This window comes from Ictalurus punctatus, chromosome 11, assembly GCF_001660625.3.
Source record: "Ictalurus punctatus breed USDA103 chromosome 11, Coco_2.0, whole genome shotgun sequence".
Taxonomy (NCBI): Eukaryota; Metazoa; Chordata; class Actinopteri; order Siluriformes; family Ictaluridae; genus Ictalurus; species Ictalurus punctatus.
In genome coordinates this window covers 27,661,199-27,685,999 of record NC_030426.2, presented here as the reverse complement: position 1 = coordinate 27,685,999, position 24,801 = coordinate 27,661,199, and the positions used below count along the sequence as shown (strand labels likewise).

The 24,801-nt window shown below is 41.8% G+C and overlaps 2 protein-coding genes across 5 annotated transcripts in view; one reads left to right on the top strand and one right to left on the bottom strand.

Annotated features, from left to right (window-relative positions):
* The first annotated feature begins 446 nt into the window (after positions 1–446).
* gpr84 (G protein-coupled receptor 84) lies at positions 447–4,503 on the top strand. Of its 2 annotated transcripts, none has more exons than XM_017480512.3 (2): positions 447–607; positions 1,935–4,503. In XM_017480512.3, the coding sequence occupies exon 2, from the start codon at positions 1,936–1,938 to the stop codon at positions 3,148–3,150; it is 1,215 nt and encodes a 404-aa protein (XP_017336001.1). In that variant the 5' UTR covers positions 447–607; position 1,935; the 3' UTR covers positions 3,151–4,503. The 2 variants fall into 2 exon arrangements, with proteins under 2 accessions (XP_017336001.1, XP_017336000.1); XM_017480511.3 differs by having other exon boundaries at positions 453–607; positions 1,932–4,503.
* Positions 4,504–5,157: 654 nt separating this feature from the next.
* The window catches only part of stat2 (signal transducer and activator of transcription 2), a 26,342-nt gene continuing 6,698 nt past the window's right edge, over positions 5,158–24,801 (bottom strand). The window contains exons 7-25 of one of the 3 annotated variants that reach the window (XM_017480488.3): positions 20,961–21,047; positions 20,791–20,870; positions 20,566–20,714; positions 20,067–20,225; positions 19,779–19,868; positions 19,106–19,165; positions 18,957–18,977; positions 18,758–18,851; positions 18,594–18,641; positions 16,494–16,577; positions 16,315–16,413; positions 16,023–16,158; positions 14,484–14,536; positions 14,249–14,343; positions 13,833–13,972; positions 11,776–11,964; positions 11,167–11,221; positions 9,964–10,022; positions 5,158–8,874 (exon numbers count right to left, since the gene is read on the bottom strand). In XM_017480488.3, the coding sequence (XP_017335977.1) occupies positions 8,579–8,874; positions 9,964–10,022; positions 11,167–11,221; positions 11,776–11,964; positions 13,833–13,972; positions 14,249–14,343; positions 14,484–14,536; positions 16,023–16,158; positions 16,315–16,413; positions 16,494–16,577; positions 18,594–18,641; positions 18,758–18,851; positions 18,957–18,977; positions 19,106–19,165; positions 19,779–19,868; positions 20,067–20,225; positions 20,566–20,714; positions 20,791–20,870; positions 20,961–21,047 (1,994 nt within the window). In that variant the 3' untranslated portion in view covers positions 5,158–8,578. Of the gene's footprint in view, positions 8,875–9,963; positions 10,023–11,162; positions 11,222–11,775; positions 11,965–13,832; positions 13,973–14,248; positions 14,344–14,483; positions 14,537–16,022; positions 16,159–16,314; positions 16,414–16,493; positions 16,578–18,593; positions 18,642–18,757; positions 18,852–18,956; positions 18,978–19,105; positions 19,166–19,778; positions 19,869–20,066; positions 20,226–20,565; positions 20,715–20,790; positions 20,871–20,960; positions 21,048–24,801 lie in introns of those variants that run through there. The other 2 variants (XM_017480490.3, XM_017480491.3) reach the window with 2 other exon arrangements.

The window sequence follows — 24,801 nt, the reverse complement described above, 5'->3', positions numbered from 1 at the left end:
GTTTCAGGTAACAGCACTTGACAAATGATGACCTGGGATTTTGTTATGTAAAGAAAAAAAAAACGCAACAAACCACAGAAAGATCGAGATTGAGCAGGTCTAGAAAACAGAAAAGACCTGTGAAGTAAAGTTGATGTGCAACACTGGAAAAACTTCCTCATGATGCACACAAAAAGTCCAGAGCAGAAAAGGTTTATATTACAACTTGATTTATTTATTTATTTATTTATTAACCTTTTTATTAGCCGCACTTTGATTTTGAGACTGCTCTAATTTGCCATGCAAAGCAGACCCGATTTTTTTCAGGGTTCTTTTCGTGGTTCTTCACAGGCCACTCAATGTTTATAAATATTTGTCCCCGTCATAACAGGAACATTCAGTCTTTCTAAATGGGACACATGTTCATGACTTCCTTCCAGTATTGAGAAACACACACACACACACACACACACACACACACACACACACACACCCCTCGGTATTTTATGAACTACGTTGGGCTGAATGGGAGGAGATAAGAGAAGTGAGCAGAGGAACACTGAGAGACGAGTTAATCTGAAGGAGAAGGAAGATCAACTCAAACAGTTAAAGAGACCCGGAGGAGAAGGTAAGATTTTATAATTCTTGTTCTTCAGGTTCTTGCTTAATGTTCTGTTTTGTGATATTTTGTAACGCTAACGTGAGTGCCTCGAAGTTCAGTTACACAACTAACCCCTAAAGAAACCTTGAATTGCTAAATCACAGGTTTGAGGTGTTAAGAAGAAAACATCGAGCAGTCATTTGGAGTTTAAAAGAAAAAAAAAAGGTTCATTATCCTGTGAAGCATTTATTTTTTTTCTAAGAGTGTATGTATTAAATGTGTGTATTAACAAACTCAAGGTATTTAACATTTAGCAATCTTTGTACTTGGGGTCTTCAAGGATTCATCGGACATGGGAGGTTTCGTAGCTTCTTAATTATCCAATTAACCCCTTATACAACCCAAGTACCAACACCTAATGTTAAACTCTCAACAGGTTCTAGATATTAAGAAGAAAGTACTGAGCAATAATTTAAAGTTTGTTCAGCACACTTGCCTGGTTAATACACACATTCTTAGAACTAAGAGTTCTTAGCTTCTTGCTTTCAGAAAGGCTACTTATTATTATTATTATTATTATTATTATTATTATTATTATAATTATTATTATTATTATTATTATTTTATGTAATATTACAGCTAGCCCGTAGCTTGTGTCTACATGTAAGATATAGAGTCTGTTTCATTATAAAGATGTTCAGCAGGACAACAAAATTCCAAGTATAACTCTGAACCACTTGCAGCTGCTTTGGAGATAAATATCTGGTGCTGAGAGACAGTTTCAGTGCCATAAAGAGGAAAGGAAGAAGGTAAATATTTGAGCGTGAGCAGTGTTTGAGTCACAGCAGGGTTTCTAAAGGGCAATAAGATGCACAATCTATAGCAGTCCGATTATTCTGATACAAAAAATCCTAAATTCCAAAATAAGATTCATGTCTCCAGTGGAGGAGAAGTGGTTCCTGAGTAAGTGAGCCACTACCACATTAATCCAGAAGATAAGAATGCCAAGAAGCCATCAGTTGGTTCTGATTTACTCTTCTCACCTTCGTAACGAAACTCTTAGGAAATACTGAAGTATTAGTGCTTCTTCAGATGTTCCTCTGGAGGAACTGTGACAGAAATCAGAAATGATTCCAGGTAGAACATTTTAATGGAAGCTCGGTGTACGTATCTTTTGTATTAGTTTCTGCTGCAGTTTCTGCAGGCACTTAGAATTTCACAGTAAAAATTATGTGGTGTAATGAGTGTTTATATTGAGGGTTTAATAAGGAAATGAGCTTTCCGGCACAATAAATAAACTTTTACAGAACTGAATTAAACCTAAAATTAGCTTTTCTTCTGTTTCATCCAGCAGGATGTCACTAAACACCACCGATCTCTATGGCAATGACTCATTTTCCTGCGCCTCCCCCTCGGTGGAAGGTTACCGCTACTTCGGTGTGTTCTGGGGTTGCGTCGTGACCGTGGTGGGAACTCTGGGGAATGTCCTGACCGTTCTAGCCTTCGCCACTGACGCCCGTCTGCGCACTCGCTTCAACGTCCTCATTGTGAATCTGGCACTGGCCGACATCCTGTACTGCACCATCCTGCAGCCAGTGAGCGTTGACTCCTATCTGCACCTGCGCTGGAGGGGTGGAGCTACCTGGTGTCAGATGTTCGGGCTCCTCCTGTTCCTGTCCAACAGCGTATCGATTATTACGTTGTGTCTCATTGCTCTGAGTCGATACCTGGTGGTTGCTCATCGGACTTCACGAGTCGCACAACGTCTGTTGTCTCAGACGGGCGTCGCCATGCTCCTCGTAAGTTCCTGGGCACTCGGTCTTGCCAGCTTTGCTCCTTTGTGGCCTGTCTATGTCTTCGCACCTCAGGTGTGCACATGCAGCTTCCACCGCATCAAAGGTCGCCCTTACACCACCATCCTGCTCTTTTTGTACTTCTTCCTCGGGTTGGGCTTCGTTGGACTTTTCTACTTTCTGATCTATCGCAAGGTGCGTGTCGCCGCAAAGGCGCTGATCAAGTACAGGCCAAGTCGACGTTCCTCAAGACGCAAACAGCCTGAGCCCGAAGGCACGGATGGGGACGATAGCGGGATTGGGATTGGGACTGCAGCGACTCAGAGCAGTGAAGTCAGTGAGCAAGCTGTAGAGATACATCACAGCAAGACCAGCACGAACGAGCCTCAAACCAGTTCCAGTGTCACTAATGCTGTTAATGTGGTATCAAACGGAACAAAAGATTCCCCCAAAGCGGCAGCTCCAACTCCAGCTGCAAAACCAGCCCAAGCAACATCCTCAGGAGAAGACAACGAGTTTAAACGTGTAACTCGGATGTGCTTCACTGTCTTCCTGTGCTTTGTAGGATGCTTTGCGCCTTTTCTGATCCTGAACATAGTGGATAAAAAAAGCCAAGCTCCACAAGTGGTCCACATGTTCTGTGCAAACCTCACATGGCTTAACAGCTGCATCAACCCGTTGCTGTACGCAGCCATGAACCGTCAGTTTAATCAGGCCTATCAGGACCTGCTGGCCAAAGCAGCGTGGCCAATAATGCACTTATGGAAAAAGAGATGAAAGATATGTAGCTAAAGATTCATCAACCAAGATACTCCTCGCTGCAGAACAAAAATCCACTGGGTGGAGCCGGACCTGATTCAACCGTTCCTATAACCTCTAATACATGAGACAATCCACAACATGGAACAACAAACATACTTACTCAAGTCTGAAGACTCCAACCTCTGGGTTTTTTTGGTTCTGCACCGAGGTGTACTTGCATCAACCTGCAGAGACTCTCACTAATCATAACTAATACTAGTCAATGCTAATGACGCACAAAGCAAAACTACTGACTCGAGCTTGACAGAATCTGTCATCAACAACAGCTAGTTCCATAACGCCTTATTTACTAACATTAAGAGAAATACCTGATTAAATGTAAACTAAAGACCCTTTATCTATATCTATATCTCTTTTTGAAGTATTTTTGTATCTTTACTGCGTGTATTTGAAGACTGTATATTGTTAATAAACTCCGAAAAGCCAGTTTCTGCCTCACACTGCTCATGAGACATAAATATTCACAAATCAGATCATGTTCGAGCACGTAACCGCAACGCATGAACTCGGCTGTCCTGAAGCTTACAAAGTTACAACTTTAACGTTACAAAGCGCTGACACTGGAGACTCCTTACAGAAAACGGCACCATATCAATGGTTACAGGCCGGTTTTACAAGTCCCTGTGAACGAACTGTTACTATAGAAACGACAACATACTAGGACCTGTGTGCTATTTTACTGATCTTTTCCACACTACTCTGTGTGGAATCTGCTGGTCTGAATCAAAAGTTATTCTCAGAAATGATTTTTATTACTACAATGTTATAGCTGGTACAACTTAATTTTTTTAGTAAAGCTTTTTCCTGGATAGATTATATTACACTGTATTCAGGAGGATTCGCGATACATACAGTTATGTGCAACAGCTTGTGCCCATTTGTTTTATAATGGGGGGGGGGTTTAAAAAAATACAAGTTAAAAATGCAGTGGTTGTCTGTTAGCAAGGAAGTGACGGTAACATAAATGATCATAACTGTGCTTATAATTCTTTGTAAGTTGTTAATTGTAAGCGTTTTATTGTAAAACAAAAAAAAAGATAATTATGCCTAATAAAGTTTTATTAAGGTACTATAAATAATTTTACTATTACTAATAATTTGAAAATAAGTTGATAATTTGGTGCCTTTGCGTTAGTTATTTTATTATTTTAGAAATACACACACACACACACACACACACACACACACACACACAGATGCACATATTCACTAGTAAGATAACTCTGGTTCATTTTTGGATGTTTTGGAATATATATTTTTTGTAATATGCCTTTTTTTAATTTTGATATTAAAATGTTCCAACTTCAATGATTTCTCCATGTGTGTTTAATAATTCATCTGGAACAAAATCTTTCCACATTACATTACAAAAATAAAGAAAATAATCAGGTAGTGTCTTTCATAATGACTTCTAATGAAGAATAACGTAACCCGAGCGACAGTTGTATAAAAATGTTCGTTACCAACGTGAAGAGCTTCAGTAGAAGCAGGAAGTTACACTGATCTATGAAGGAGTTTTGCTAGAGTGTTATGGAAGTTATACATTAACGTACATCATCAAACTGGTTTTTGTTGCTTAATTTTTGTTATTTGTGATGACGAGAGAATGTCTGTCTGAAACACAAGATAAATGTCTCGATGGTCGCCGTCATCATTTCGTCCTCAGGGTACGCAAACTTATGTCCTGCACGTGACGATACATGCACTCACACACGGAACATTGCGATATGAATTCCTGCTCGCTGACAAGCTGGGCCTTGTTCTGACGACACACACACACGCACACACACACACACACACACACACACACACACACGTTTCCTCTGTAACTCTGGAGAGTATGAGGACATCACAAATCTTACGTACTGCGTGTTATTTCTTACAGTAGGTCGTGTTCACTGACGGCTGACCTTTATACTGATCTTTCCTCTCAATCTCAAAGATTACAAACAGCCAGTCATGTGCAGGGTGGAGCATTTTATTCAAAACATTACATGTTATTGAAAGAAAACTTTTAGTAATAATAATAATAATTAAAAAAAAGAAGAATTAGACGTGCATGTGCGCATCTCTGACCTGGACAAATAAGGATGAAAAACCACATCAGACATAAAATCATCACCACACCATCATCAGGGCATTACATAAACATATCTTATTCATTAGGATGTAAAGTTGGTCTTTTTTAAAAATTACAGGAAGTAAGACATCAATATGCCAGATAATCTCCCGATTCCAGCTGTGAATTCTAACTTATTTATAATCACTGGGAGAAAATCAGAGTTTTACAGACTTCAAGATGAAACATTTTCTCTTAATGTGAAAATCGGACAGAATTCAAACTGCGATGAAATGTTACGTTTACATAAGGAAAAATTATATAAAGAAAGGAAGAGGTAGAGAAAGTAAAAAAAGAAAAAGTGGGGGAAAAGATCAACAGAAAAGGAGAACGAACGACAGAAATAGACAGAAGAAAAAAAAAGAGACAGAAGAAAACGAGGTTGGAGAATTTTCTTCATGAGAAACAAAACAGAACGTGTGAGTTTTTCTATTTTAAATGACAAAAAAAGTGAGAAAGGGAGGCTGAAAATAAAAGTAAGAAAAGTAACAAAAACACAAAAGTAAGAGAAGCAGAAAAATCAAAGAAAGAGATGAAGAAAGCAAAACAGAAATAAACAGTAAGAGGAAAAAGTGAGAGAAAGGGAAAAAAAGATGTGAGCGAGAGACATAAAAGGAATAAAAAGACAGGATGTTAAACAGAGAAGAAAAGACAAGGAAAAGAAAATGCTCTGCCTCTTTTAGCGTTTCAAACGTAAACGTAAAATGACAATTTGTATTTTATTTATTTTTATTGATTTATTTCACCTTTATTTAACCAGGACAGCCTCTCGGAGATTAAAAAGGGGTGTCCTGGTCAAGATGAAGTGCAGTATACAATCAGTTATAATCACAAGTCACAAACAAAAATCAAGCAAATTAAACACCTCAAGACCGTTACACACCACGGACTCGTCTCACAGCCGCCGAACAATAGATTTAAAATCTCCCATAGACGCCACGTTTCGTCTTTTCAATTTCAGTTAAAGAGAATTCCAGTCAGACGGAGCTGCACACATAAAAGCCCCCCAGTTCAGTTCGGAGAAAAGGAACAGAGACCGTACGGCCATTTTAAGAACGAAGGGAATATTTCCAAAGACTTTTCCGTTAATGAGAAGGGGTTGAAGTGGTTTTGTAAATGATTAAACACCAGTGCATTTTTCTTCTTGTGGAGAAAGAAGGCCAAGCAGTCTTGCAGCACATCACCATAATCAAGCACAGTTAGAAAAGGCAGCAGAAACGCATTTCTTTCTCACGTTAAATGCAAAGACAAAGCTGGTTTCTAAAATAAAACCCAAGATTTAGTTTAAATTCTTTCTTTAGTTTCTTTATACTCTTTTACTGACTCAATCGCGTTACCTTTAAGGTCTGGAGAGAAGCGAGATTATTTACCATTGCTTGGTTTTTATCAGCATTCAAAACAAACTAAGTTATAAAGCCGTGACTGAATGACATCAAAAGCTAACTGAAGCGTACGCGGAGCTCGCTGTTTTGTGGAAGCACTAAAATACATGACAGTGTCATCAGAATAAAAGGGAAAATTAGCCTCGTGAATGTCATGATCAAATCTATTTATGTAAAAAGGAAATAAAAGGGGCCCCAACTCAGATCCTTGGTGGACACCTTTGGCAATCTCCAATAATTCAGACAGTTTACCTTCAGCAAGTACACATCAAGTTCTTCCACTTAAACCAGAAAATGACATGATTTGATAGACCAACACTCTCATCTACGCAGCAATATTTCATGATCCACTCTGTGGCTTTGATAAATCGATAAAAAGGGAAGTGCAGTAATCATCTTCAACCTAAAGATCCCACGATGTCGTTTAAGACTTTCGAAAGCTCGATACACTGTTAGAGCTTTTCCACCGGGTAGTGCATTATGGTTACTACAGTTACGATGCGGTTACAATACTTATGGTACGGTTACTACGGTTACTGTATGAGGTACTAAGGTTTCTATACTGTTACTAAGCATCCAACAGGCCCAGGATGACTCCCAACATGATGCTACCACCTTCATGCTTCACAGCAGTCAGGTGATGTGAAGGTTTTAGTGCTTTGTTCCAAGGACACAGAGTTCCGTTTCGATCTCATCAGACCAGAGAACTTTTCCCACCTGTGCCGAGTTTCCAACGTTCCAACATTTCAGTAAAGAGGATTTTACACGGCTCACTGCGCTTCCGTAAAGACCAGCTCTGTGAAGCGTTTTAGGTTTGCCCCTACACTTGGCCTCTTGGTTACTTCTCTGACTAAACCCCTCTTCACCCACTCACTGAGTCGTGCTTGTGTCGTATTCTTTGCACTTTTTAAATCATGGAATGAATGTCGCTATGACAGATGTTCAAAGTTTGGGACTTTTTTTTGGTTATTTTTCCAGAACTTTGTCCAGGACTTGTTTGGACTTGTTTTGTAGCGAATAAACTGAATTAAATGTACTGAAGAGAGGGAAAATGGGGTTCTGGAGTGGGTAATGTCCATTCATCAGAAACGTGTGTGAAATACGTGTTTTCAATGAGAAAAAAGTGTCTCCCTGTTGAAAATGCCTGAATTTGCTGGGTTAGTTTTGCATAGTTTGTGTCGTGTTGGAAAAATTTTGCTGAAACCTGGCAACCCCGGTTAATGATATTACCTCGAACGAAGGTTTGTCTAAAACCGCACAAAACACGCTGCTAAGCTGCTGTGGGGTCACTCCAAAAACTCACCAGATAGCCTGCAGCACGAGGAGTGAGGCGTTTACACGGAAATCAAATTTAACACTGGACTAAACAAGATCAAAACATCTGATTTGAAGGTAAAATTGCGACACTGCCTTGTAAATACAATGGAAAATGGAGATTTGGGGGGGGGGGGGGGGGGGGGAAGAAAAAAAAAAAACCAAGAAGAGAGAGAGACAGTCACTACACTGCTGAAGATCACTGACTAATCAATAGACTGCTCTATTTTAGCTCCACCCACACATCCCTGTCCAGTACTGTCCACGAGCACCTTTCTTCAGTCCTCATGAAATAACGACTAAAGGCATTACCACAATCTGAGCCGCACTATCCGGTGGAAAAAAAAAAAACGCTGAAATACATCGGACAAGACGTTCATCGATTCCCCCCGCCCCTGCCCCCGATCACTTAGCCCCAGCGGCTGATACGTAGCATAGTGCCACAGAACCACAGCCTAGCATAAGAAAATAAAAAGTGCAAGAAAAGTACACAGGCTTTTGTTTCTAAAGAGAGAAGAACATGACCAAATGATAAACGCTGAAGGTTTCTCCTACTTCGCAGGAATCTTCACACCGTCCACAAGTCTTGGTTGATAAGAAACTCCTGCAGCGTCGTCTGGTTAGCGTTGGGAGAATACGCCTCAGAGAGCATGTCCAGGAAAGTTTCGGCACTGCGGGAGCCCTTCAGAGGAACATCTGCAAAAGGATCTGTAATCAGAGTATCCAGGAGATCTACTGGGACGTCGCAGAGAGAAGGTTCCGGAACGCTGCTGGGCGGACTGGGGCTGTAGCTGGAGAGCATCGGGGAGTTTTCTACCCCTCGCAGCATGACGTCATGGTTCATGTCAGGAGGCGAAGGAGGATCTTAAAGAAAGACAGAAATGTTGATGTGGAACAGAGGAGGAGGTTTCAGCACACATGAAGACAAGAGCACGAAGCGTGTGAATTCAGACCTGACCGATTTTAGAGGCGCTAAAATTTATGATCAAACATCAGCAGACGTCATTTTACAATCTGAAAATTAAACTGGTCATGTTTTGTTTTAAAAAATATATATATTTTATGTATGTATTTATTTATTTATTTTTAAAATAAAATCTCACAAACTCAAACAGCCACAAAGACTTTAATTTTTAAAAATAATATTGTCAAGCCTTTTAAATGATGAAATCACGTCAGTTTGTTTTTTAAATTTAGTCGAATGGTTTAGTCGGGTCCAAAAGTTTGTGCACCCTTAGGACACAATAAAGTCCTAAACGTGACGTGTTCCTTCATCATCATTATATTAAATTTAAATATTTATTTGTTTATTACTCATTTGATCAAATTTAACCAATATCAGCTTAAAAGTTTGCGTCTCCCTTTCAACGTCATATAAAAATTCTGTAAAATGTTTCTTGCTGCAGGACACACCCACATGTCCCACCGCCGCTGTGTCCTATTCGCCCCAGTAAAGTATCAATAGGAGAGGCAAACTTTTGCATTAAACTGAGTAACGCAAAATCTGTGAACCCCTTAGTGTCTGAAAGCGGGTTTGGCAGCTTTCTTTCAGAATATTATTCATGTTTCACTGGGGTCATTTTGACGAATACTAATCAATTCTCGTAATAAACACTCGTCAATTTAATCACCCGATTTAACTGGATAATGATATCAGTCAGGCCCTGATGTGAATTATGTTTATGAAATTATTAAAATGGAAAAAAAAACCATAAGGAATGTTAAGAATGTACACATGCAGACAGTCATGTGAGGGGAAGGTTAGTAAAAGCAATAAATCAATTCGTTAATAAACTTAACAGGCCGATAGCATTAATATGAAAAGAACGTCACATGACCCGCTAAACATTCAAACAGCGCTTAAAGCACAGTGTACTGCATTCAGCCAATCGCTGACAGGAAGGAGACGGATGATCTGATTGGTTTTCTGGGTGGCGAGGAGGCGGGACTCACCGTCGTGCTGCGCACACCGATCAGGCGCTGGCCCTTCAGGCGCGCTCGTACACCCATCCCTGTTGCAACCAAGCACACAGTAACACCGTTACTATGGCAACCACCCTTACCAACCAATGGCAACGTCACAGCCGTCTCAGTGACCAATAAGAACGGTCGCAGCTTGATTCTAGTTTACGATTACGCCTCTTTTTGGCAAGTTACCACTGCACCGGTGGTCAGAAACATTTTTTTTTTGTCTCTTTTCTTTAAACACAATATCATAATAAAAAATACAAGATAAATGTAACCACAGCAACCAGTAACAGACAATCAGCCGTCAACACAATTTCAAGTTCATATATTTTATGAATAAACATTGAGACGAGAAGCTGGCGCGTAGCTAGCGGAATACCTGTAGGTCTGTTTGGAATGTTTGGGCTCCGGCCTGACCTCTAGTGGACAGAGGAGGGTTGTTTTTTTTGTTTACAGGTATAATGCGTGTATATAACGCCGCAGCAAGTAAAATCAACCTTGGAGCTTATTGGAGTAGTTTCCAAAAAACTAAATGTGTAAATACGTACGCCCCAGTGCTGAAGGTCTCTAGAACAGCGGCTCTGACAGCAGCGCAGGTTTATATTAACGCGTTCGTTCCGATACGTTATTGTTTCTATAGTAACGGCTCGTTCACGGGCACATGTACGGCCGGACGCTGGTTTATAAACGGTTTGAAAAATGTTCGTTTAAGGAAGGAGTCTCCAGTGTCCGCGCTTTGTGAGGGTCAGAGGTAAAGCTGTGACTTTTCTGAGATCTTCAGGACAGACGGAGTTTACGTTTTCTGGTTTCTTGGCTTGGTGCAGGGTTTTTTTTTTTTGTGTGTGTGTGTGTCTTATCATTTCAACAGCGAGAATAAAGAGAGGCTGGTTTATGTTGAGCGAGAACAGGAACTAATGTGGTATATGTATATGTAATTGTAATGACAAATGGATAAAACATTGTAATTGCTGCGGTACAAGAGGTATAAAACACTCGAGTACGCGCTGTTATTGGAAAATAATCAACTCCATGGAGGTAACAGTAACCCACATTGATTATTTCACTGTAATAGCACCACACACAGTGTTTTATTCCTTACATAATTAGTGCATGAGCATCTTTCCATCTATTAGTGCTGCTTCCACAAACAAACAAACAAACAAACAATACTAAAGAACAAATACTTACTCTTTTGACACGAAGACCAGCTTGGTTCTAATGTATTTAATGTAAGGACTTTCCTCTGAAACACACACACACACACACACACACACACACACACAGTTTTATTGATTGTTTTTAAATATTGAAAAATATTTCCATGTATGCGTCATAAAACTCATGTCTCCCTTCTGAGGCCATGAGAACCTTGTAGAGTCAACTCTGGTCAACGTTGTACTTTCGATTTATTGTTAACGCATTCTGTTCTCTTTAATTCTCTGATGTTTTCTAGCTGGTAAGAAGTGGGCGGGGCTATACTGGAAGTAGGTGGTGATGTCAGCGAACCCCAGGTGCCAATCAGAAATAAGAATGTTCATCAGATACCTGCTTTTTGTTGTTGTTCACCCTCTCTGGGAGACTTATTTATTGATCTTTCAGTAAAGTTGCGTGTAAATGATTTTGTGGCAAAAATTCCCACCGGATTTACTGCAGTAAAGTAAAGTATGGCTGATTTTCTCTTCGTAATCCCCAGGAGAATTACCATGCACTGATTTACGTTTAGCCCGGTTATGTTAATGAAAGTGTATTAACATAAATGTGGCGCTACTGCGATCATATGATCACTGAGCTGCTCACCTCCAGTCTTCTCGTTGTAGTACTTGCCGAACGCCTGGTCTTTAGGTGTGTTGGGGTAGAGGAACTGCAGTGGGTACACAGGCGCGTTATCCGCCTCCATGATCTGAAAGTTGCGCAGGATCTCGGGGAAAGGAATCTGCTTGAGGTCCACACTGGTGAAGGGCTGCACCGTCCTCACGTTGGGCATACCTGCAGGAACACCACGCACGCCCGGGTTAGGACTGTGTTCGGAGATGTAGCTGGGGGAATTTCAGCTTTGAACCCATTGGATATGAAAAGTTCTGAGTGCTTATTCGAGGGTGTTAACATGTTAAAAGATCAACATACAGAAAGTACTGGAACAGCAGGGCCAATTAGATTTTTTTTTTGCTGTACATTGAAGACGTTCGGGTTTGAGCTCAGAAGATGAACACGAGACGATAGATCAGAATTTTAGCTTTCGCACGTTCTGTTTGAACACTCGCATTTTTTCCAAGTGATCAAAACTATTATAACGTGTGACTGATAGGTGTTTCCTGTTTAAAGAATATATAGCTCTGAAAGTCTACTCTTGGTTTGAGCCCTGGGTTTCGCCTGTGAAGACTGCATATGTTGTTAAAAAAGATAAACCAACATGAAGAGCAGAGAGCTGTCTATGAGAGAAAAGCAAGCTGTTTTCAAGCTGAGGAGAAAAAAAGAAAGGGGAAAATCAATCAGAGGCATTGGGTAAAGCCAAAACAGCAATTGGAATGTCCTGAAAAAGAAAGAAACCACTGGTGTAGTAACAACCGAACATGGAACAGGTCGGCCAAGGAAAACAACAGCAGTTGATGACAGAAACATTGTGAACATCAACAACCTCCACAGGGCAGGGGTAAAGGTATCACAATCCACCACCCAGAGCAGAAATATAGAGACCATACCACAAGATACAGACTGCTCATCAGCAGTAAGAACCAGACAGTCAGACTGGAATTCACAAAGAAATACAGTCACGAACGTTCTGGAACCAAGATGAACCTCTACCAAAGTGATGGAAAGACCAAAGTGTGGAGAAAGAAAGGATCTGCTCACGATCCAGAACATACACGCTGATCTGTGGAACATGGTGGAGGTAGTGTCATGGCTTGGGCTAGAATGTTTGGCTGCTTCTGGAACATTCTCACTGATCTTTATTGATGATGAACTCATGATGGTAGCAGCAGAATGAATTCAGAAGTTTACAGGAACATTTTATCTGCAGATTTACAGAGAAATACATCCGAATGAATCAGGAGGAACTTCATCATGCAGCAAGACAACGATCCAAAACACACTTCCACCTCAACACAGGACTTCATCAGGGGGAAAGTGAAAGGTTTTAGACTGGACAAGTCCATCACCAGACCTTCACCCAACTGATCAGCACCTCACCTCCTGAAGAGGAGACTGAAGGGAGAAACCCCCCGAAACACACAACTACTGAAAGAAGCTGCAGAAAAACGTGGAGAAGCTTCACAGAAGAAGAAAGCAGCAGTTTGGTGTCCGTGAGTCGCAGGAGTGATGCAGTTATTACAAGTAAGGGATATGCATCCAAATATTAAGTGCTATTTACTTTAAGACTATTTGTTCCAATACTTTTGCTCGCCTAAAAATTGCTGGTCTGCCACTAAAGATGCCATGTTTTAAGTTGCTTAACACGTCTAGACGTAAATATGAGGAAATGAAAGCTGAAATTCTGATCGGTCATCTTCTTCATTCTTGGATGTCAAACTCAAATGTACAGCAAAAACAACATAGCGCACTGCGTCATGGGAAATTACTGGGTATTACGTACATTTTAATCAGAAATGTTGGGTGGAAGAAAAGAAAAAAAGGTTAATTTGAATAATCTTATACATATGAGAAAGCTTTAACCTTTAACTGAAATTACCGAAGACAAAAATAATTATTGGCACAATGGAAACTCTTAGGAACAACATCTGGAGCATGTTGCCATACTGAGCTTATCCTTTATATAACCCTAACCCTAGTGTGTGTGTAAAATAACACAAACACACACACACACACACACACACACACACACACACAGTATATACCTTTATTACAGTACTCCACCCAGCTGAACGTGATTCCTCCATCTCTGATGCTTTCACTGAAGCGCAGGAGAAATGTTCCACTCTGTTTCTTCTTCAACAGAGCCTTCTCCGTCCCTTTACTCACAAAACCCATGATGGACCTACACACACACACACACACACACACACACACAAAATAAACTTCTATTAGTTTAGTATTTTTTTAGTTTTCAGTTTCTATTTTTATTCATTAACAGACGTTAATCCATGTTGTTCCTCACGGTTCAGTATTGACCCCCCCACCCCCCCTATAGAAACAATAACGTACTGGAACAAGCACATTAATATAAACCTGCACTACTGTCAGAGCTGCTGTTATAGAGATACACACACACACACACACACACACACACACACACACACACACACACACGTACCCATCCTCCCACATATTGGCGAGGTAAACCTTCACCAGGTTTAGAATTCCATCCAGCCAAACCCACAGCGTGAAGTTCTGCCCAGGGATGTTCTCCTACAACACACACACACACACACACACACACACACACACTCTTACTTATATAACTCTTCACACACAGAAACTTCCTGTATTATTGATTTATCATGATTTATTATTATACAGCAGGTTATTTATTCTAGTTTAGCTCGTACCTTGCTGAATCTGGTCCAAGATATTTTACAGTTTTCATAATTGTCTTGTTTTCCTGAAAAGAAAAAAAAAACGCATCGGCATTAACACACTGGTGAGAAACAAATAATCACGCTGCTTCATGTTACAAACCACGGAATAAAATTCTAGCTAACAAACATGAAAACCAACTCGACAAAGCAGCGAGCGAGCGAGCGAACTGACCTTCAGACACTGAACAGATACTCAGTGTATTCAACTTTGCTTGTGAATTAGGTTTTAATCTCATTAACTGAAAGTACAGACAGACTGAAATGGATCAGGACATCATGAGTAACGCCACATTTAAGAAAAGATTTAATAAAAACTACTATTTCAAATAATAACGTCTCGATGTGTGATTTTCAGTACTTCATAAATAATCTATATTCGTATTTGATAAATCAGACATTCGAGCAAATTTCCATTAAAGCTAACAAACTACTGACGCTCAGTCACTAAACAAAAGCTTACACAAAGCGCTAAATTCGTACGCGCTATTTCAGCTCAAATGATAGGACTGTATTCACAGGCGGTGACTCCATTACGTCAGTATTCACGCGAGGAAAGTTCCAGGTATTCAGAGTCGGGTTATGCAGCTGCGTAACTGGAATTCCTGAGCTTCACATTCTGATAATTAAAGGACGATGACGTCCACGTTAACCCCGATAAATCTGAAAATCTTTTTCCTCTACGTTACGTGAGGCGGAGCTTTTCAAAAACGCTCTCCCGAGCGGATACATGTGAAAACGGCGTTTTTGCGTTGTAGCGTGGACCGAGGAAAAGAAAAAAACGGAGATATTCAAAAACAAGCACGTTTTTTTTTTGTCATGTGGCACAGTCATGTGACTCCATTCGACTCAAAAGAAACAAGATGGTGGACGACGTTGTACTGCGGTCGTTGTACCCACTTGAGAGCTTTACTAAAAAGTAACGTCACTTTGTACCATCTCGAGATATATTTCAATATTTAAATAAACGCCTGACGGAAATGCAGAGCTCTCCAGATTAACGTGGACGCAGCCTGAAATCACGTGTGTGGGTCACGGCTCCAGATTTTTCTTGAGTAGACGCGTCCGAGACGGAGTTTTCAATAGTGTCTAGACCATCACTCCTGGAGATAAGCCGATTAAGAAGAGCTGATTAAGAAGAGTCTTCTCAGATCTCCTCCCTGCACTCTAATGCGACAATATCCTTAATTAATTAATTAATTAATTGATTGATTCTTTGAGTGTATTTATAGCCAAAGCATGAACTGTGGTCACATTAAAAGGTCAGACTGTGACGCTGGACTTCACACCGCTCCTCACTCGATCCGTGAACCCGCAAGAAACAGCACATGCAACTGAGCCACGCCTCTGTTTAAAATAAGCTCCGCCCTCAAGTAACGCTGACGTGTGTAGTTAGGTCTGAGCTCTGAATACCGATGCGTGTAATTAAAACCCAACTCGCCAAATTTTTAATTTATTTTTTTTAAAGCACGAATTATAAATAATAACACAGATTCTGTTCTGTGATTTTACCAAAAAGTTTCAGCGCAAGAGTATCAAGCTGGTCTGCGTCCAGGCCTCGTTTAGCACACGACTGGAACTGCCAGCTCAACATCTGCCCCAGCTGAGACCAGGTCGCTACGGGAGAACTCGCGAAGAACACCAGGTTCTAACAAAGCGCACAAACACAGACACACGTTAGTGAGATTAGTGATGCTTATCATACGTGTTTTATTCTGTATGTTAGAAGGATGTGTGTGTGTGTGTGTATGTGTGTGTGTGTGTGTGTGTGTGTGTGTGTGTGTGTGTGTTTGACCCCTCTGACCTTGGGGTCAGTAGAGAGCATGATGAACCACAGTACAGACGCCCAGGCGCTCTGCTGCTGGCTGGAGTTGGAAATCACCACGACAGGTAGAGAGCACGTCTGACAACGAGACACGGAGATTTTCAGAAAACCATAAAAACCTTCTACATGTTTGTGAAGAGTAATCAGAGCCGTCTCACCTCCAGAGAGACAGACAGGCCGTGCAGGTTGAACTGCGTCTCGAAGTGTATGGTGTGGAGCTCCTCGGTCACGCTCAGAGACAGCTGGACACACACGAACGAACAAGGACAGCTATTTAAACCACTCGTATATGAACACGTAGCAGTGACACTCATCACTGCGTAGCTAAAAATGTCAACGTCGCGAGGTTTCATTTTTTATTTCATTTAGTCGCCGCCAAAAATATGACGAAACAAAAATATATTGTAAGGACAACGCTAACACACTTATATACATACATACATACATACATACATACATACATACATACATACATATATATATATATATATATATATATATATATATATATATATATATATATATATTTATTTATTTGTGTTGGTTTTATCAACTAGAACTATTTAATATCAAGCTTTGAAAAAGAACTGACTTACAGCAGTGCATGAAAGTTTCTTAGAATTTTCTACATTTCTACATAAATATGATCTAAAACACCCTCAGAGTTTCACTTGAGTCCTAAAAGTAGATAAAGAGAACCTGATTAAACACATGAGACAAAAATATTACACTTGGTCATTTATTTCTTGAGGGAAATGATCCAGTATTACATATCTGTGAGGGGTAAAAGTATGTGCACCTATACATTCAGTATGTGGTGTGACTCCTTGTGCAGTAATAACTGCAGATAAGCGTTTGGGGTAAGTGTTGATCATCTGCATCTCCGTTCCTCAGTACAGAACAGCTTCAACTCTGGGGTGTTGGTGTGTTTCCTCACATGAACTGCTGCTTCAGGTTCTTCCACAACATTTCTACTGGATTAAAGTCAGGACTTTGACTCGGCCGTTCCAAAACATGAACTTTATTCTTCTTTAAGCGTTCTTTGGTAGAACGACTCGTGTGTTTAGGATCGTTGTCTTGCTGCATGTCCCACTTTCTCTTCAGATTCAGTTCATGGACAGATGTCCTGATATTTTCCTTTAGAGTTCACTGGTATCATTCACAATTCATTGTTCCATCAATAATGAAAAGTCGTCCTGGTCCAGATGCAGCAAAACAGGTCCAAACCCTGACACTACCACCACCATGTTTCACAGATGGGAGAAGGTTCTTCTGCTGGAATGCAGTGTTTTCCTTTCTCCAAACATAACGCTTCTCATTTAAACCAAAAGTTCTATTTTGGTCTATTCATCCGTCCGCAAAACATTTTCCATTAATCTTCTGCCTCGTCCACGTGATCTTTATCAAACTGCAGAAGAGCAGCAGTGTTCTTTTTGGAGAGCAGAGACTTTCTCCTTGTAACCCTGCCATGCACACTGTTGTTGTTCAGTGTTCTCCTGATGGTGGACTCATGAACATTAGACAATGTCAGAGAGGACTTTAGTTGGTCAGAAGTTCCCCTGGGTTCCTCTGTGACCTCGTGGACTATTACACGTCTTGCTCTTGGAGAGATCTTTGTTGGTCTCCACTCCTGGGGAGGGGAACAATGGTGTTGAATTTCCTCCATTTGTACACAATCTGTCTGACTGTGGATTGGTGGAGTCCAAACTCTTTACAGATGTTTTGTGACCTTTTCCACCATGATGAGCTTCAACAACTCTTTTTCTGAGGTCCTCAGAAATCTCCTTTGTTCGTGCCATGATACACTTCCACAAACACGTGTAGTGAAGATCAGACTCTGGTAGATCCCTGTTCTTTAAATAAAACAGGACGCTCACTCACTCACACCTGATCATCATCCCACTGATTAAAAACACCTGACTAATTTCACCTTCAGATTAACTGATAATCCTCGAGGTGCACATACTTTTACCTTTCACAGATATGTAATATCGGATCATTTACGTCAATAAATAAATGACCGAGTATAATATTTTTGTCTCATGTGTTTAATCGGGTTCTTTATCTACTTTTAGGACTCGTGTGAAAATCTGATGATGTTTTAGATCATATTTATGTAGAAATGTAGAAAATTCTAAAGGGTTCACAAAATTTCCAGCACCACTATATAAGGATAATTTAACGAATTCATTGATTTATTATTTATTGATTTATGTAATTTCAGAAAATGAAGACTTAACACCACCACCACTACTCACATCATTGTTGCCCTTTCCTCCTCCTCCGACCTTCTGCTCTTTTAAAGTCTGAGAGGAAACATCATTTCATTTATCTTCCTCAGGATCACATAAACAACATGTAAAGCCTGAGAATTTATCAAAATAAAAAAATAAAATGAAATAAAATAAAAAAAAAACCTCACCAAATGTCTGAAATCTGCCACCATTCCACCGCTCATGCTCTCGGACATGTTTAAGGCTTTACTCGAGGTCCCCAGAACGTTAAACCTGCGATACCTTCAGCACACACGTTCAAACAAATGAGTATATTCACTATTTTAAATATTTGCAGTTTAAATAAAAAGCATGGAATAAACACACATTATGCATTTAAACACGTACCCTTTCACACTCGGGACATCCCTTAAACACACAGAGAAAAAAACACACCGTCACAACAGTGTCGAGCGTTATGCGACATCCGTTTTATATTTTAAAAAGTATATTTCAAAAAAAAGAAAAAAAGAAAGAAAGAAAGGACAGGTTCTTACTTGTTAATGGACACGCCCACTTTCATGGCATGGTTGAGTTCAGGAACCTTAAAGAGAAACCTGTAAACACAGGAGATCTCAGTACTATGGACGGGCATGAACGATAACGCTGAGATGAGAGCGAGTAAGCCCCTCCCACCCATAGAGCATGCCTGATTATGCTCCCAAATTTTGCACCACATCGGGATTCAAATGTGCGATCTCTGGACAAGCGAGCGATGGAGCAGCTATAAAAGTATTTAGAACTGTGTATTGTTCCATCAGCCACTCGTCCAGGACCAAAAAGGTCCAGCTGGATGGGTTTTGGTTACAGTAGGAATTAGCGGTACTTTGGGTCAGAGCTAGCGGCACCATTCGTTAATAAAACGAACCGAACAGCGGGGTTTAGCGTTGATTAGTTGGGAATAAAATGTTTGGGTTTTTTTTTTCCCTGCGCTGGATTGATGATGCGGTCGCTCTTACTATCGTCACGGTAACCATCTCGGTTCTCTCTCAAGCTGCTGGAGAATAGAGAAATAGCGATCACAAAGTCACGTTAGTTCCTGTTTGCTGCTCGTTTTTGAATGAGGGGTAAAGAAAATAATAAAATATTAGCGCGTGAGGACGGAACAGAAGCTAATAAGTGAAAAGTTAATAAGTGTGTGAAACCGTGAGGTGTGTGAGGAAACTTCACCTGGTTTTAACTGAAAACTGGACGTTTGTGCGCAGGACCAGAGGACCTCGGCCCTGCGGCATGGAGGGCTGCGTCTCCACCACGAAAGCGCTAAAGCAAAACACAAACGCACACAGTAAAACACACACACACACAGAGCTGGGTTTAAAAGTGCTGGAGGAAGATGTATGGAATGTGAAACTGTAAATGTGTTTTACTGCTTTCATATCATTTTTATGACAGTGGATGTCCACTTGTTAAGTATCTCTCTCTCATATATATATTTTTTTCAAACACTTGTGTGTGTACCTCTTCAGCAGAGTGGTTAGTAACGCGTCCACTTGATCCTGTAGTTTGGGTTTTTGGGTCTTGATGGGATCTTCATCGTAACTCAATTTGTCCTTAAGCTCCTCCAGTTTCTGCAGGAATTTACGGAGTTGGAACATTCTGTCCCCCACCGCAGTGAACCTGTCCGGGTCAGACAGAGGTTGGAGATCAGACAGGGATTAGACGCCATACGCAATTGTGAGAGAGAGTGAACTTTTACTGAAGCAGCTCGGTGTTGCGAGCGAGTCACTGAAAAGAGCCGAAATTCATTCGCATCACCGATAAGAGTCGACTCTTTCGGCTCCCGAACGACTCTTTTCTCTAAAACCTTTTTACCTTTTTACGATATTACGTCAGAAAAGAGTCATTTCGGAGCTGAAAGAGTTGACTCTTATCTGTGTTTTTCACAACGACTCACATCATTAATAATCCATTGATCAGATTATTAACAGATTATTAGTTATTGTCGTAGAAGTCGTACCATTTCTCCAGAGGTTCGAGGTTGGTGTCTTCTGGAGCCCCGATGCAGGAGACCTCCTGCCTGCGTTTCCACTCCACCAGTTCCTCCAAGAGCACGGACAGGAGATGCTCAGCGCTGTTCAGCAGAGACGCCGTCTCCGAGAGAAACGACTGAGGAACACACGGACGTTCTCAAAGCGCCATCAAAGAACCAACACCGTACACACGTGCAGCGTTATACACGTACCTTTCTGCCATTGTTGAGTCTGTTGAGCATCACTCTAAGCACTTTTATCTGCTCGCATTTCTCCGTTTCATCCGTCGTTCCTGAAATCACACGATTAGCGTTACGTTTAAATCCACACCTAACATTTCAGCACACACTTTATGTTTCTCCAGACGTCACCCAAAACAAACCTCTGAAATCCCCGAGTTCTTGTTCGTTTTTTAAAGTATGAGGATCTGAGCTGTCAATCAAACGAGGAGTCAAAGACCAGGATGTCCCTGTAGTATCATATACAACCCCAAGTCCGAAAAAGTTGGGACGGTATAGAAAATGAAAAAAACAAAAAACAAAAAGAGTCGTTTGAAATTTCAGGTCACACATTATTTGACGTTTTAATTTGTGAATTGAAATTTATTTTTGAAAATATACACTCAAATCCAACGACTAAAACACACTCCAAAACAGTTGGGACAGTCGACTGTTTAGCGCTGTGTAACATTACCTTTTCGTGTAATAACACTTATTAAGCGTTTGGACACTGAGTGAAGACCTGCAGGTCTACCTGCACGAGTCCACCGAGCAAGGACACCACTCACGCTGCAAAGTATACTTCTCTCCCTCTCCACCTTTTCCTCCTCTCTTCCCCTCGCTGTGAATCTGTTTACACACTAACGTGTTATCAGTTTATCCCGGTTATTTACCACAGGCGCAGACCGCGTTACACTCCCAGAAAAGTATGCAATTTAGACAGCCTACGCTCTCTACATGTGGCCTCTGCATTTCCTTCTCGTTGTCTATGGGACTTTGAAACCGCCGATCTTCCGTCAACAAGGCTGACTTCATTGCTGCCTTTTCCACCCACTCCAACCTCAGTGTGCTGGCTCTGACTGAGGCCTGAATCCCAACAGAGAACACTGCCACACCCGCTGCCCTGGCCTCCAACTGCAACTTATCCCATACCTCGTGTCCCATCAGACGAGGGGGTAGTACAGGTTTACTTCTCTCCTAAACATGGAAATTTACCTGCCCTTCTCCCTCTTGCTCCTACCTGTCCTTTGAATTTTATGCTGTTGCAGTCACTGACTGTGCCAAAATGCACTGTCTTATTAATAGTCCTCCAGGTCAACTGGGGAAGTTCATCGATGAATTTGACACGCTTCTGTCCACCATCCCGGATGATGGAACTCCTCTCGTGGTCCTCGGTGACTTCAACATTCACCTCGACAAGCCACATGCAACTGACTTTCTTGCTCTCCTTCCCACATTTAACCTCAAGCAGTTCACCACACCAGCAACCCACAAAGCCGGCAAACAGCTCGACCTCATCCTCACACGTAACTGCACCACACACAATCTTCTCATTACTCCTCTCCACATTACTCCTCTCCACACCTCATTACTCCTCTCCACACCTCACCTCATTACTCCTCTCCTCATTACTCCTCTCATTACTCCTCTCCTCTTCATTCCTCTCCTCATTACTCCTCTCCTCATTACTCCTCTCCACACACCTCATTACTCCTCTCCACACATCATTACTCCTCTCCTCATTACTCCTCTCCACACACCTCATTACTCCTCTCCTCATTACTCCTCTCCACACACCTCATTACTCCTCTCCACACACCTCATTACTCCTCTCCACACCTCATTACTCCTCTCCACACCTCATTACTCCTCTCCACACCTCATTACTCCTCTCCTCATTACTCCTCTCCACACACCTCATTACTCCTCTCCACACACCTCATTACTCCTCTCCACACCTCATTACTCCTCTCCACACCTCATTACTCCTCTCCACACCTCATTACTCCTCTCCACACCTCATTACTCCTCTCCACACCTCATTACTCCTCTCCACACCTCATTACTCCTCTCCACACATCATTACTCCTCTCCACACACCTCATTACTCCTCTCCTCATTACTCCTCTCCACAACTCATTACTCCTCTCCTCATTACTCCTCTCCACACACCTCATTACTCCTCTCCTCACCTCATTACTCCTCTCCTCACCTCATTACTCCTCTCCACACCTCATTACTCCTCTCCACACCTCATTACTCCTCTCCTCATTACTCCTCTCATCACTCCTCTCCTCTTCATTCCTCTCCTCATTACTCCTCTCCTCTTCATTCCTCTCCTCATTACTCCTCTCCACACCTCATTACTCCTCTCCTCACCTCATTACTCCACACCTCATTACTCCTCTCATCACTCCTCTCCTCTTCATTCCTCTCCTCATTACTCCTCTCCTCTTCATTCCTCTCCTCATTACTCCTCTCCACACCTCATTACTCCTCTCCACACCTCATTACTCCACACCTCATTACTCCTCTCATTACTCCTCTCATTACTCCTCTCCACACCTCATTACTCCTCACCTCATTACGCCTCTCCTCCTCTCATTACTCCTCTCCTCTTCATTCCTCTCCTCATTACTCCTCTCCACACCTCATTACTCCTCTCCACACCTCATTACTCCTCTCCACACCTCATTACTCCTCTCCACACCTCATTACTCCTCTCCACACCTCATTACTCCTCTCCACACCTCATTACTCCTCTCCACACCTCATTACTCCTCTCCACACCTCATTACTCCTCTCCACACCTCATTACTCCTCTCCTCATTACTCCTCTCCACACCTCATTACTCCTCTCCTCATTACTCCTCTCCACACCTCATTACTCCTCTCCACACCTCATTACTCCTCTCCACACCTCATTACTCCTCTCCACAACTCATTACTCCTCTCCACACCTCATTACTCCTCTCCTCATTACTCCTCTCCACACACCTCATTACTCCTCTCCTCATTACTCCTCTCCTCATTACTCCTCTCCACAACTCATTACTGCTCTCCACACCTCATTACTCCTCTCCACATTACGCCTCTCGTCTTCTCATTACGCCTCTCGTCATTACTCCTCTCATTACTCCTCTCCTCTTCATTCCTCTCCTCATTACTCCTCTCCACACCTCATTACTCCTCTCCACACCTCATTACTCCTCTCCTCACCTCATTACTCCACACCTCATTACTCCACACCTCATTACTCCTCTCATTACTCCTCGCCTCATTACTCCTCACCTCATTACTCCTCACCTCATTACTCCTCACCTCATTACTCCTCTCCACACCTCATTACTCCTCTCCACACCTCATTACTCCTCTCCACACCTCATTACTCCACACCTCATTACTCCACACCTCATTACTCCTCTCATTACTCCTCTCCACACCTCATTACTCCTCACCTCATTACGCCTCTCCTCTTCTCATTACGCCTCTCCACACCTCATTACTCCTCCTCTCATTACTCCTCTCCTCTTCATTCCTCTCCTCATTACTCCTCTCCACACCTCATTACTCCTCTCCACACCTCATTACTCCTCTCCTCATTACTCCTCTCCACACCTCATTGCTCCTCTCCACACCTCATTGCTCCTCTCCACACCTCATTACTCCTCTCCTCATTACTCCTCTACACACCTCATTACTCCTCTCCTCATTACTCCTCTCCTCATTACTCCTCTCCTCATTACTCCTCTCCACACCTCATTACTCCTCTCCTCATTACTCCTCTACACACCTCATTACTCCTCTCCTCATTACTCCTCTACACACCTCATTACTCCTCTCCTCATTACTCCTCTCCACACCTCATTACTCCTCTCCTCATTACTCCTCTCCACACCTCATTACTCCTCTCCACACCTCATTACTCCTCTCCACACCTCATTACTCCTCTCCACACCTCATTACTCCTCACCTCATTACTCCTCTCCACACCTCATTACTCCACGACTCTCCTCATTACTCCACGACTCGCCTCATTACGACTCGCCTCATTACGCCTCGCCTCATTACGCCTCGCCTCATTACTCCTCGCCTCTCCTCATTACTCCTCACCTCTCCTCATTACTCCTCCTCATTACTCCTCGCCTCTCCTCATTACTCCTCGCCTCTCCTCATTACTCCTCGCCTCTCCTCATTACTCCTCGCCTCTCCTCATTACTCCTC

Coding starts and splice junctions, on each gene's coding strand:
- gpr84 (XM_017480512.3), top strand. CDS start 1,936: ATGTCACTAAACACCACCGATCTCTATGGCAATGACTCATTTTCCTGC.